The 14,934-nt window shown below is 44.1% G+C and overlaps 1 protein-coding gene across 2 annotated transcripts in view; it reads left to right on the forward strand.

The window, feature by feature from the left end:
• Positions 1-12,036, forward strand: part of SLC25A34 (solute carrier family 25 member 34) — a 29,274-nt gene extending 17,238 nt beyond the window's left edge. For both annotated transcript variants that reach the window (XM_030222622.1, XM_030222621.1), the window contains 2 exons: positions 9,671-9,805; positions 11,478-12,036. In XM_030222622.1, the coding sequence (XP_030078482.1) occupies positions 9,671-9,805; positions 11,478-11,660 (318 nt within the window). In that variant the 3' untranslated portion in view covers positions 11,661-12,036. The remainder of the gene's footprint in view (positions 1-9,670; positions 9,806-11,477) is intronic.
• The last annotated feature ends 2,898 nt before the right edge of the window (positions 12,037-14,934 follow it).

Genomic DNA, 14,934 nt, shown 5'->3' on the forward strand with positions numbered 1-14,934 from the left:
ACCAAAAACTTGTGCTCTAGATAAACCTTTAACCCTGCACCTGCTCATTTATCTTTCAGCCATCCCTCCCCCCACCCAAGAGATACTGATAAATAAATATTTGAAAATTGAGCAAATGCACATGCTGCTTTTTCAGTAGGTGGGGTTGTCGTAACTCCTTGCTTGAGTTGGGATGGTCAGGACTCCTTGCTTGAGTTGGGGTCGTCGGGGACTCCCAGATTGAGTTGGGGTTGTCGGGGACTCCCAGATTGAGTTGGGGTCGTCGGGGACTCCCTGCTTGAGTTGGGGTCGTTGGGAACACCCTGCTTGAGTTGGGGTCATCGGGGACTCCCTGCTTGAGTTAGGGTCGTCGGGGACTCCCTGCTTGAGTTGGGGTTGTCGGGAACTCCCTGCTTGAGTTGGGGTCATCGGGGACTCCCTGCTTTGCTTTCACTCAGCTGCCCTTAAGCTCAGTAACAGGCATCATGGCTTGTGGTGAATCCAGTGTAGCTCCTGGAATTTAGATTTTAATGGTCTTATTTTGCCTTTCAAATGCTGAACTTTGGGGTGCATCCCCATATCTCACACTGCTCCTCCCACTGTTTAGGGGCGGAGTAGCGCTGACTCCCAGAGACGTCACTTCCACACAACGGCCACCCTGGTGGGGGGCTGGTCCTGTTTTACTTGGTTTTTTTTTAGGCTTGTCACACTTGAATATATATCTAAGTTTAATCCTGTATTCTGCATTGTGTACCCCGTTTTGCTGCCATATAAGGTGAGTTTTGTTTTTGACAAGGTCACGTAAGCACATAAATGTATTTGCATTTAGCTGATATCTTTTCAGTAGTAGATCAAGGCGAGTTACATTCAGGTATGCGAATGGTGACTTGTGGCATTTGCTCAAACCCCTCCTGCTGGAGAACTGATAAAAATAGCAGTCCTTGAAGGAACCCTGATCCTGAATTGCACTGTGAGCAGAGGAAGATTCTGGCATCCCTGGAGCCCGAGGGATAAGTTAATGAAAGAAGGACTGTGCTCACTTCAGTATAGCAGAGCTAAGGCTTGGTTTTTGCTCTCTTCCTGGTCAGCATTGCAGTGCTGGACTCGGAGGGTGAGATGTCATTAGAACAAGAAAGGTGGGCTGCACTGCACAGTGACCTTTTGAAGCGCTTGGCAATGCTTAACAAGCATGGAAAGCATGCAGAGTTTGGCTCAGGGAATTCTTTCCAACCACTCTGACAGGCAGATGATCAAAAGCCCCGCGCTGTTCCAAACAGCGCTCTAAAATAGCACTGGAACAGCGCGGGGCGCTATTAGACCTATGATCAGAGATAATGCATGCAAATTTAAGCAGCGCAATTAGAGCGGAGGAGTGGCCTAGTGGTTAGGGTGGTGGACTTTGGTTCTGGGGAACTGAGTTCAATTCCCACTTCAGGCACAGGCAGCTCCTTGTGACTCTGGGCAAGTCACTTAACCCTCCATTGCCCCATGTAAGCCGCATTGAGCCTGCCATGAGTGGGAAAGCGCGGGGTACAAATGTAACAAAAAAAAAAAATCTCTGATCATGGGGTAGAAGTGCGGGAGAATTGTGCCTGAGCATGCGCTCAGCACAATCCTCCTGCACTTGTTTGACAGGTCTGGGCTGGAGACCAATGAAAAGAGAAGAAATCGGAAGATGGACGTCCTCAACTGCCCTGTTGCAGGGATGGCCAAATTTCAAGGGGGTGTCAGAGGTATAGCGACGGGGCAGTTGAGGACATCAAAATTTTGGACGTTTCTGCAATGGGCAGTTAAGGACGTCCAAAATTGGATGTTTCTATGAGAAAGATGTGAAATGTGAGTTACAACTTCTGAGCCGCCTGATGTGATCATGTGATCCATAGAGGCCAGTTTTTAAAACTGGTTGGAGGTGCTAAACCCAACAGAAATTACCCCTCCCTCCACACTCTCAAGGACTTTCTCAATATTGAGAGTTCTCAAACACTCACAGCATCCACAGAGCTGGTGGCTAAGAAAGCAAATAGAGTGTTAGGTATTATTAGGAAAGGAATGGAAAGCAAAAATGAGGATGTTATAATACCTTTGTATCACTCCATGGTGTGACCGGACCTTGAATATTGTGTTCCATTTTGGACGCTGCATCTCAAAAAAAATATAGTGGAATTAGAAAAAGTGCAGAGAAAGGCGATGAAAATGATAAAGGGGATGGGACGACTTCCCTATGAGGAAAGGCTAAAGCGGCTGGGGCTCTTCAGCTTGGAGAAAAGGCGGCTGAGGGGAGATATGATAGAGGTCTATAAAATAATGAGTGGAGTTGAACGGGTAGATGTGAAGCTCTGTTTATGCTTTCCAAAAATACTAGGACTAGGGGGCATGCGATGAAGCTACAATGTAGTAAATTTAAAACGAATCAATCTTTCTTCACTCAATGTGTAATTAAACTCTAGAATTCGTTGCCAGAAAATGTGGTAAAGGCGGTTAGCTTAGCAGTGTTTAAAAAGGTTTGGACGGCTTCCTAAAGGAAAAGTCCATAGACCATTATTAAAATGGACTTGGGGAAAATCCACTGCTTATTTTTACAATAAGCTGCATAAAATGTATTGCACTGTTTTGGGATCTTGACCTGGATTGGCCACTGTTGGAAGCAGGATGCTGGGCTTGATGGACCTTCGGTCTGTCCCAGTATGACAATACTTGTGATGTGATCAAAATTTTAAGGCCAGTCATGGTTTTATAGACCTGCAGAAACTGAAACAGAATTGGGTCCTGCTGTTCTCTGCTGTGGGGAGTGATTATGCTCTATTTAACTTTGACCTTAGGCAGTCATCTTTTTCACAAGGGCTGAACCTAATTGCTCCACTTTGGCATTACAAGCAGAAGAGGGCGACTTAAGTCCCAAGGTTTAATAATGACTTGAGGACTCTGAAATGCAGGCTGTGTCAGAAGGAGTGATGTTGCTGTTGAGGTGGAGCTGAGGGATTAGCAGGCCCTGGGGTCTGAAGTTTTGAAATGTGAGACCCTTTATTTTTGCTCCGAGGCCTTGTAGGTTGTTCAGTTTATCAATAGAAATCAAACAAAATGAAACATGGAAAAGAAAATAAGATGATACCTTTTTTATTGGACATAACTTAATACATTTCTCGATTAGCTTTCGAAGGTTGCCCTTCTTCGTCAGATCGGAAATAAGCAAATGTATTAAGTTATGTCCAATAAAAAAGGTATCATCTTATTTTCTTTTCCATGTTTTATTTTGTTTGATTTCTATTGATAACCTTAAGAGTGGACTAACACGGCTACCACACTCCTCTACTTAGGTTGTTCAGTGAAATTTTGACAACTGATGGCTGCGACATTGTGATTCATTGATACCCTTGTGAGAACGTTTCTGTACTTTTCAGAACTAAAATGACAGCATTAGAGTCTTGGTTTACTCGTTCCAAGCAGTGATGCCTGGGCCAATTTGGATCTGATTAGAGCTGAAGAGTTAATTCAAATTCTAACTTAGTAACATAGTAGATGACGGCAGAAAAAGACCTGTACGGTCCATCCAGTCTGCCCAACAAGATAAACTCATATGTGCTACTTTTTGTGTATATCTGACCTTGATTTGTTTCTGCCATTTTCAGGGCACAGACTGTAGAACTCTGCCCAGCACTATACCCGCCTCCCAACCACCAGCTCTGCCACCCAATCTCCGCTAAGCTTCTGAGGATCCATTCCTTCTGAACAGGATTCCTTTATGTTTATCCCACGCATGTTTGAATTCCGTTACCGTTTTCATGTCCACCGCCTCCCGCGGGAGGGCATTCCGAGCATCCATCACTCTCTCCGTGAAAAAATACTTCCTGACATTTTTCTTGAGTCTGCTCCCCTTCAATCTCATTTCATGTCCTCTAGTTCTAACACTTTCCCATCTATGGAAAAGTGTCCAATGCCCTGTTCCTGGCCAGATCCAAACGTCTCTATTCTATCCTCAGCCTTCTCAATCGGTCTGTTGCTTTTGAGATTGTTGATCACCACCTACTCCTTGATACGCTGTCCTTACTTGGATTTCAGGGCTCTGTTCTTTCCTGGTTTTCTTCTTATCTCTCCCAGCGTACCTTTAGTGTATACTCTAGTGGATCCTCCTCTACTTCTATCCAACTGTCAGTTGGTGTATCTCATGGATCTGTCCTGGGACCTCTTCTCTTCTCCATCTATACTTCTTCCCTTGGTACTCTGATCTCATCCCATGGTTTTCAGTATCATCTTTACGCTGATGACTCCCAGATCTACCTCTCCACACCAGAAATCTCAGCCGAAATCCAGGCCAAAGTATCAACCTGCCTGTCTGACATTGCTGCCTGGATGTCTCAGCACCATCTGAAACTAAACATGACCAAGACTGAGCTTCTTATCTTTCCCTCCTCCCAACCTCTCCTCTTCCCCCATTCTCTATTTCTGTGAATAACTGTCATCCTCCCTGTCTTATCAGCTTGTAACTGGGGTCATCTTTGACATCTCTCTCTCTCTCTCTCTGTACAAATCTAACAGACTGCTTAAACCAGTTGTTTCTTTCTCTATAATATCACCAAAATGTACCCCTTCCTTTCTGAGCAACACTACCAAAACCCTTATCCACACTCTTATCACCTCTCGCTTAGATTATTGCAACTTGCTTCTCATAGGTCTCCCACTTAGCCATCTCTCTCCCCTTCAATCTGTTCAAAATCTGCTGCACGACTTATATTCCGCCAGTGTCATTATGCTCATATTAGCCCTCTCCTCAAGTCACTTCACTGGCTTCCTATCTGTTTCCGTATACAGTTCAAACTCCTCTTATTGACCTATAAGTGCATTCACTCTGCAGCTCCTCAGTACCTCTCCATTCTCATCTCTCCCTGCATTCCTCCCCTGGGTAAATCTCTCTTATCTGGACCCTTCTCCTCCTCCGCTAACTCCAGACTCTGTTCCTTTTATCGTGCTGCACCACATGCCTGGAATAGACTTCCTGAGCCGGTACGTCAAGCTCCATCTCTGGCCGTCTTCAAATCTAAGCTAAAAACCCACCTTTTTGATGCAGCTTTTAACTCCTAACCCTTATTCACTTGTTCAGTACCAATGTCTGTTTTATCATTCCCATTTTAACTAATTCCATAATGCCCTGTTTGTCTTGATTACAGTGTAAGATCTGTCGATCAGGGACTACCTCATAAGTGTTTAGTGTAAATGTGATAGAAATTAGTAGTGGTATTAATAGTAGTAGAAAATATCGGAATTTGTTGGCAGAGAGCTGAAGCTAATCAAACAAACTCAATAAAAGAAAAACAAGTTAAGTATTGATGAATGTTCCCATTTTGGCTATGTTGTGTAATCTCCGGTAAGCACGAAATGGCAGCTGCTGTTAACAATGAGAGTCAGATAAGAATAAGCACTTATAAAGGACCACAACAGTAAAGGGTAAAAAGGTCATGGATTTGATATACTGCCTTCCTGTGGTACAACCAAAGTGATTTACATATATTATATGGGCTCACAATCTAATTTTTGTACCAGGGGCAATGGAGGGTTAAGTGACTTGCCCAGAGTCACAAGGGAGCTGCAGTGGGAATCAAACCCAGTTCCCCAGGATCAAAGTCCACTGCACTAACCACTAGGCTACTCCTCCACTAGCAACATTTCATGTAAAATCTCAAATAGGGAAAGGGGACTCGATATACTGCCTTTCTGTGGTTTTTGCAACTACATTCATAGCGGTTTACGTACTTAATTTGTACCTGGGGCAATGGAGGATTAAGTGACTTGCCCAGGGTCACAAGGAGCTGCAGTGAGAATCGAACCCAGTTCTCCAGGTTCTCGGCCCAGTGCACCAACCATTAAGCTGCTCCACTTGGGTCTCCAGGTTTGGAAGGGTGAATAAAACAGCCAGAGCGGGCCAGTTAAGATGGACTCTCGATACTCAATAGTCGAGATTTGATGGAGGAAACGAGCTCTGTTGAGAAAATGTAACCGTTCTCCAGTCCTTACTGAACAGGAATGAACACAGCCAGTAATTTGAGAAAGAAGACACAGTCGTAAAGGTGAACCAGACCAAGGGAGGACTTAAATTTTGCATTTTGACTAATTCAAAGCAATGAGAAGAGAGGGATGATAGAGACTAATTCTAATCCAGAAAAGACAGACGGGTGATACTGCAATAAGCAAGGTTCCTTGAGGGTGGAGAACATTTTGTCCATCAAGATGTTGGAGGTTTGGTGGGGGGGAGAATCTAGATTATGTCCTTGTGATTCACTGTTCAGGGCAAATATGCCCAGGCTCACTGGGGAAAGCCATGTTGTCCAAGGGCCAGGATGAAGGAATAATAGGTTTCAGTGGGAAAGTTCCAGTTGATCTGAGAATGTCTGAGAGTAAACAATGCTTTAATTATCTGGTAGTTTAAGATGTAACCATCCTGTAACTTGCTCTCGTTTAGCTGGTGGAGCTGAAAGACACCTGGACAGGAACATTATATTTTTGGATGGAAGCTTGGCCCTCAAAGCTTATGGTAAACTGCGTTTTCAATGTTGATATCAATCACTTATTATTATAGGATTGAATTCACCAAGAAAGAGCCCATTGTTCTTAATGAGCAGCACAGTATTTACAAGCTGAAATAATAACTGAAGGTATTGGAGTCCTGTCTGTGGACTAATTCCTTAATAGACAAAACAATCGTACCAGCTTCAAATGCAACTGGCTGTGTTATTTAGTAGGTACCCTAAATCCACAGGTCTTAGAGGCTGTGAAAGAACCAGCAGGTGGACGTGTTGATGTAAATGTGTCTTTCAAAGGAACATGTACACAATTCAAGATCAATCTTTCTTCTTCAGGAATTTCAGTCATGAGCTGTATTCAAGAACAGATTAGTGATTTTGAGGGAGGTTTTAATGTCTATATTGAAGCTCGCCCATCCCACCAGATTGTTGGTATTTGGGTGTTATTTTTGTTCCCTGCTTCAAAGTGTAAAAGGAAAATAGCAAATTATTAAATGTTAATCATCACTCTGATTTTAGCGGAGATTGTAATGCTCAATGCTAGGGAATTTATTTATTGGGGATTTATTAACTGCTTTTATGAAGAGATTCATAAGTACATAAGTGTTTGCCATATTGAGACATCCCGAAGGTCCATCAAGTCCAGTATCCTGTTACCAACAGTAGCCAGTCCAGGTCACAAGTACCTGGCAAGATTCCCAGGTATGATTTTCCCTAGTCCATCTTAATGGATTATGGACTTTACTTTTAAGAACTTGTCCTAACGTTTTTTAAACCCTGCTAAGCTAACTGCTTTTACCACATTCTCTTGAAAAATGACCTGGTTGTATTTGGTTAACTGGTTTATTCCTGCAGATAAAATTCTTTCCTTTAAGGATAACTTTAGGGTAATATCATAACTAGTCATTTTTGTGGTCACCTGTCACATTGTGCCAGTGACAGAGCCTGATTGATGTGCCACAATGTCTTCTCTCCATTCCTCTTAGATGATTGTTAATTTAATAATGTGCATCTTTCAGATACCAAACTTAAACTGTTCATCTGTGCTCCAAACTTCATCTCAAGTAAGACTAGGATGCACCATTCATGGCCTTGCTCCTTTAACCCCCACCCCCCCCACTACCGCTACCACCACTGAACAATTTCGGACGCTAGCAAGCTGCTCAATAATCACCAGTCAGGAGTGGAGGAGTGGCCTAGTGGTTAGGGTGGTGGACTTTGGTCCTGGGGAACTGAGTTCGATTCCCACTTCAGGCACAGGCAGCTCCTTGTGACTCTGGGCAAGTCACTTAACCCTCCATTGCCCCATGTAAGCCGCATTGAGCCTGCCATGAGTGGGAAAGCGCAGGGTACAAATGTAACAAAAATAAAATAGATACTATTAGAGATTCTACATGGAATGTTGCTGCTATTGGAGATTCTACATGGAATGTTGCTACTATTGGAGATTCTACATGGAATGTTGCTATTCCACTAGCAACATTCCATGTAGAAGGCTGCGTAGGCTTCTGTTTCTGTGAGTCTGACGTCCTGCACATACGTGCAGGACGTCAGACTCACAGAAGCAGAAGCCTGCGCGGCCACATTGGTGATCTGCAAGGGCTGACTTGTACATGGAATGTTGCTAGTGGAATAGCAACATTCCATGTAGAATCTCAAATAGTAGCAACAGTGGAGGAGTGGCCTAGTGGTTAGGGTGGTGGACTTTGGTCCTGAGGAACTGAGTTCAATTCCCACTTCAGGCACAGGCAGCTCCTTGTGACTCTGGGCAAGTCACTTAACCCTCCATTGCCCCATGTAAGCCGCATTGAGCCTGCCATGAGTGGGAAAGCGCAGGATACAAATGTAACAAAAATAAAATAGATACTATTGGAGATTCTACATGGAATGTTGCTACTGTTGGAGATTCTACATGGAATGTTGCTACTATTGGAGATTCTACATGGAATGTTGCTATTCCACTAGCAACATTCCATGTAGAAAGCTGCACAGGCTTCTGTTTCTGTGAGTCTGACATACGTGCAGGACGTCAGACTCACAGAAGCAGAAGCCTGCGCGGCCACATTGGTGATCTGCAAGGGCTGACTTCTACATGGAATGTTGCTAGTGGAATAGCAACATTCCATGTAGAATCTCAAATAGTAGCAACAGTGAAGGAGTGGCCTAGTGGTTAGGGTGGTGGACTTTGGTCCTGGGGAACTGAGGAACTGAGTTCAATTCCCACTTCAGGCACAGGCAGCTCCTTGTGACTCTGGGCAAGTCACTTAACCCTCCATTGCCCCATGTAAGCCGCATTGAGCCTGCCATGGGTGGGAAAGCGCGGGGTACAAATGTAACAAAACAAAAAAAAAAAGACAGTCCCTGCTCAGAAGAGCTCCTAGTGATTTGCTGTCTTCTTTTTTCATTTTTACCTTTTATTCAATATATTTGTGGTTATTTATATACATATTTTTCAGTTGTCATCTCGACTTTTAAAGAACATCGTGTAGGTGGGTGTCTTGTTTGTTTTTAATCCAATATAATTTACAGTTTATTTGGTTTATAAACTTTAATGTCCATAAATGATATTTATGCTTATCCAAGTATTTTGATGATTAACAATTGACGAAAATACTATTTTTAATGTTCATTAATATTATTTTATAGTTGATTTATTAATGTGGGCTATCTATATTTATATTATGTAGTCTCTATGTACAATAATGTCATTTCTGTTGTTATTGAGAATGTATATCATCTATTTTCATATTTCTATATGCATGGGTATCAATATATTGTTTTTTAGTTATATAATATATGTCTTAAAATATTTTTAAAATATTTTGTCAGTCCATATACATTTTTAATTATGGTTTTTAAATGTTATTTGTTTTATAGCCCCTGACACAGCCCAGTCGGGAGAAATACGGCCAGTGTCGGGCTCATTTGAATATTTGGTTGTCATTTAATAAAACTTTTTTTTTTTTTACTGATCTGCTTTTTTTGTCTTTCCAAAACAGCACAGCCAGGAACAGCACGAGCATCTTTAGGTGCCGTCCTTTGGATGCTGAGCCACACTGGATCTTTACAAAAGTTCAGCTTTTCAGTAGGGACCCAGGATACCGTTTCTGCTGTTCAGGATGCTGGAGGGATGGGGAGTGAAATGGAGCATGCTGACTCTCTTTGCATTTTCCCCACAGTGGTTTCAGGATGACAGCTGGCTGGTGGCACTGGCCGGGGGAATGATCAGCAGCGTTGCTGTGGCTATCGCTATGACGCCTTTTGATGTTGTCAGCACAAGGCTGTATAACCAACCGGTCAATGAGATGGGGAGGGTAAGTGCTCTTTAAAATTGCTTTTTTCTATATTGTATTACCTGCTCGTATCCTTTATCTTGTCTTCCTCTCTTCAATAGTCCCTTTCACCATATGTCCTATCTGCCTGTCCTACCCTTATCTCTTGTTTGTCCTGTCTGTCCTGATTTAGATTGTAAGCTCTTTTGAGCAGGGACTGTCTTTTCTTCATGTTCAATTGTGAAGCGCTGCATACGACTGGTCCCTTAATCTCAGCCAGTTTTGCAGTTATAATGATTTTTAACAGAAGATGGCTTTTACGTGTTTTAATAATCGTTTTTAGTTACCCCTAGCTTTTAACCATTAGCTGATACAATTGGATCATACCTCTTGAGGTTTTTTTTATTTCACCTTCTTTTATCTATATGTATGTTTTTGGCTGAAGTCTGTGGCTTATGCTTTTGATTATTCTATTATTATTATTTGTTTAACCTATGAATTTTATGTTTATACTAACTTGCTGTTAACAGTTCTTATCAGTCCCTGACACAGCCCTTGTGAGGGTGAAACATGGCCGTGTCACACTTTTTAACTATTTATGTATTTATGCTTTTATATGTTGAATAAATTTGGACCTTTTTTATAATCATCGATCTGCTGTTTTGCTGCCTACCTGGTCATGGATTGTGGGACATGAGTAGAGGTCTCATCAAGGGGAGAACCTGCAGGTTAACGTCCGTCCCACATCACAGGCAGACTATGAAACAATACCAGACAGTGAAAGATCCATTATGGGACTTCAGTTTCTCTCACCCCCAAACCGAGGGACCCAAGGAGCTAATGTGGGTTAATTTTGACTCGGCCTAAATTGTGGCAAACATGGAACAAGGAGTGCAAGGGTGTATATGTGTAACTTGGGGAGACAAGGTGTTCTGAATTCAGCCCCAGCCTTGCCTCTACGTGCACTAGGGCAGGGGTAGGCAACTCCGGTCCTTGAGAGCCGCAGGCAGGTCAGGTTTTCAGGATATCCACAATGAATATGCATGAACTTGATTTGCATACACTGCCTCCATGGTATGCAAATCTATCTCCTGCATATTCATTGTGGATACCCTGAAAACCTGACCTGCCTGCGGCTCTCGAGGACCGGAGTTGCCTACCCCTGACCTAGGCCATAAGGTTTTGAGTAGATGACAGCATGGTGCTGGCAAGTCAGCAGTGATGAGCCTTTGAATACTCATGTATACTCAAGGTGGCCATGTCCAACCCTCTCCAACAGGAAGTTTGTGTTAGAGGGGATGGGACACTGCAGGCCTGGAGTGTATGCGGATACTTAAAGGCTGGTACGGAGTCTGCTGCTCAGGGACCGAGGACAGAGGTAGGGGTTGTGGCAGTACCAGGGGAAAGGGAGAGACATGCTGGACTTGGGGAGTTGAGTAGAGGAGGGAAGATGCTGACCGATGGGATGTGGGTTGAGTACTACTACTACTACTTATCATTTCTCTAGCGCTACTAGATGTACGCAGAGGAGGGAAGATGCTGACTGATGGGATGTGGGTGCATGGCTGAAGGCTTACATGGGGCAATAGATATCTAACTGTATGGCGTATATGTGGGTGGGTGGGTGGGTCAGGTGGTGGTCTGAATTTGGGGTGTGCGTTTGGCAGTGTTATGGAGCTGATGGTTTTGTGCTTCCTCTGTGCTCTCATTGCAGGGTCAGCTGTATCGAGGGTTCCTGGACTGCTTTCTGAAGATCTCCAGAAAGGAAGGTGTCTTGGCACTCTACAAGGGTATCACAGCAGCGTATATCCGCCTTGGCCCTCATACCATTCTTAGCCTGCTCTTTTGGGATGAGCTGAGGAAACTTGCTCACTACTATCAGCATCATGGGACCTAGCGTACTCCAGATCAGGCCCATTAGGGAGCCCACCAGTGACCCTCACTTGCAGGGACCAAGAGCCTCAAGAAGGGGACTGACCATGGTCCTTGTGGTAGCGTTTACCACAGATGTCTACAAGGCCTTAGGGCCCACTGTGGGATGGTGAAGCAGGTGTGCTACAGTCACACTAGAAGCACAGAGGTATTAAAACTGAGCCAATGTCTTGGACAAGGTGATGCCATCTGAAGGACAGGTTGGGTTATTTTAATTCCTCGTACCTGTCTGGTGGTACAAGAGTTTCTTTAGAAACCGGAAACTGTGGAAAGTTAAAAAGGCCCATAACTGTTTGGTTGCAAGTGAAGGAGATAATTCGATAAAATTAAGAAAGGAATTACAGAGAAATTCATACGAGTACTTCTTTGAAATCCAGGCTTGAGCCATACGTTATGGGCTAACTCAAGCTATGCTGTAGGTTGAGGAGATAATGTTTGGACTAGAGCTGTACCGAATAGCGTTTTTAACTATTCGGCCAAATACAAATAGTGAAAAATGCTGTTTGGCTGAATACGAATAATGGCATTGAGCTTTAAGATGACAAGTAATAAAAGAAGCAATGTGAAATCAGAAATCAAGTGTTTATTCCAGTAGGATTTAGCACAGTAGGGCCCCAGATTATTCATATTTGAATTTAAATCGCTATTCGGCCGAATACAAATATTTGGTACAGCCCTACTTTGGACAGAGTAAAAGTTACTCTACTGCGTGGTTTCTCCCTCTAAAAACCACCTAAACATGAGACCCAAATAACTTCAGAATCTGTTTTACTAAACGCTGTTGTTTTAAGGTTGTGCAAACAGTTTCCTCCCAGTAAGGACCCCACCCAGTGCCAGTAACAGGCGAGGGAGGAGGACTCGGAGCCATGTTGAGTAACGTGATCATGTTTGAATTGGAGACTGTCCTGTGCGGGATTGGTGGGAGAAACTAGCAGAGGGCAGTAGCTGAAATGTTAGGAAGGTGCAGAGACCTTGCAGGGGTGTCTCTTACTGTGCCAGGTCTGCCCAGTTCAGCTCGTGTACCCTGCAACCAGCCCCAGACACTTGACTGCTCATAGGATCTCCCTCCGTATTGACGTCTAATGTTTTTTTTAACTTCCTGGTTTTAAGAACATATTTAAACCCAGCATCCACCACCCCCTCTCCCCCATCTTATCACCAACCCTGAGCAAAGGTGTCTTGGTTGGGGGGGGGGGGGGGGTTAACCTAAACTGAGAGTCAGTTACAGCCTTGGAAGGGCCATGCTGGTTTTTGAGTTGTATTACTATTACTCAGCATTTCCTGAGCTGGTGCCTGAAGGAGGAAGCTTGAGTGCGCTGAGGTAGACAGACAGGAAGTGACATGTCAACAGTTCCTCCTCAGCTCCTGAGACAGCAGCTCTTCAGTTCCCCTCAACGGTACTAAGACTTTGGGACTTGCTGCTTTTCTGGGATTTTTAGCTCACAGCACCTGCTTCATTTGTTTAAAAATATTTTTTATTAACCCCCCCCCCCCCCAAACCCCCCCCCCCCCCCCACAACTCAATCTTGTTCCTCTTTGGTGTCTGCAGTGCAGAAAGGGCTTTTCAGAGCTGAATTGTTGCCGCCTTCTCCCCAGTAACAAAAGCCCTGCCAGAGTATGTGTCCTTCACCTGCCATAAAACACGAGAAGGCCCTGATGCCAGGTTTTGATTGAGAGGCAAGAGAATGAATTGTACTTGTTTTTATCTCCGTATTTCCTACTACAGTTAACCCTGGGGTTGCTCCCTTCCCGACGTGGCCCAGTCACCATACTACCCCCCTCTGGGCCGGGAGTGGAAATCTCTTTCCACAGGGACCCTCTGTCCAGCTACTGCATGCGACATCCACCCTAAGATCAGTGAGTGCAACTTGTACCGCCCCAGCCAGCCTAGAAAGCGGTTCAGGGGCTGCAACCGATCCTAGAAATGGGATTTTAATAACCAAGTGGAGCAGATCGCAGCGTTGGCCTTTCGTGTTGAGGTGCAGGACCACAGGTTCTGCTCAGTACAGCTATGAGGGGTGAGGCTTCAGGCCTTGGCTTGGGAGTAGAAAAGAACCCTGATCCAAGTGAAAAGGTTGTAAATCACAGTCGCAGGATGATGCGAGACCTCCGTGTTTAGTGCTGTGCTGAAGGCCTTGTCCTCTTAACAGTCTGCTGCTGGGGAAACATTTGAGCTTATGCCTGACATTTTAGCCCTGCCAAGTCCATCCCCATGTCTTAAAATTGATGGATAAATCGTGTGATTGCAGACCTGGCCAATGCAGATGGCGCAGAGCAGGGTGTCCTTTGGTTGTTAAAAGCTTACGCTGAGGTGGTTAAAGGAAATATTAATCAAGTTGAACAAGGAGCAGATGTTTTGTTTGACATATTGAATCTTACACAAATAATCCAAGATGATGAGATGGGTACTACACCAGCAACTTTAATTCAGTGACGTAGCCACTGGTGGGCCTGGGTGGGCCAAGGCCCACCCACTTAGGGCTCAGGCCCACCCAACAGTATCACATGTTTAGCGGTAGCTGGTGGAGATCCCAGGCTCTGCCAGCTGAAGACTTTCCCCCGATAGTAACAAAATTCTACTCTCCACGATACTGGCACCTGCACATGCTCAGTTTTCAGCGCATGCCTGCTGCAGACTGCCAAGGTGGAAAGAAGCATTTTCCTGCCAGCTGAGATATTTTTTTGGTGGGGGTGGGGGAGAACATTTGGTGCCCACCCACTTCTTTCCTAGGCCCACCCAAAATCTGTTGTCTGGCTACACCCCTGCTTTAATTGTAACATTTGTTTTGGAACCAGACCGCGATTGGATCCTGAAACAATTTTTTCGTCACAGGGATGAACTCTTTATGAACAATAAGATTAGAATATTTCCTGACATTGCAAGAGCAAGTCAAAAGAGACGTCAATTATTTCTAAAACTTTGACCCCGGGGTCCTACAATTGGGTGGGTTATTTTGCCTCAACTTTCCCTGTAAATGTCTATTGAAAGTCAATTCGGTTAAATATATTTTTAGGACCTACTCATTTGAGTTCTTTTTTTAGACTCAAGGGTTGCTACAACTCCTAATCTACAGCCAGCAAGTACCATCATCATCGTTGACTCCGTAATCGTTATTGATAGGGCACTTTAAGTTCTCTTCTTTATTTCATTAGTGGAATATATATTTCATGGAATTGTACCTTGTTTTTTTCCCCTAAATTGTGGGCTAGAGAATGGAGGGGGGGGGGAGATTTTCCTT

This window comes from Microcaecilia unicolor, chromosome 13 (genome assembly GCF_901765095.1).
Source record: "Microcaecilia unicolor chromosome 13, aMicUni1.1, whole genome shotgun sequence".
Lineage (NCBI taxonomy): Eukaryota > Metazoa > Chordata > Amphibia > Gymnophiona > Siphonopidae > Microcaecilia > Microcaecilia unicolor.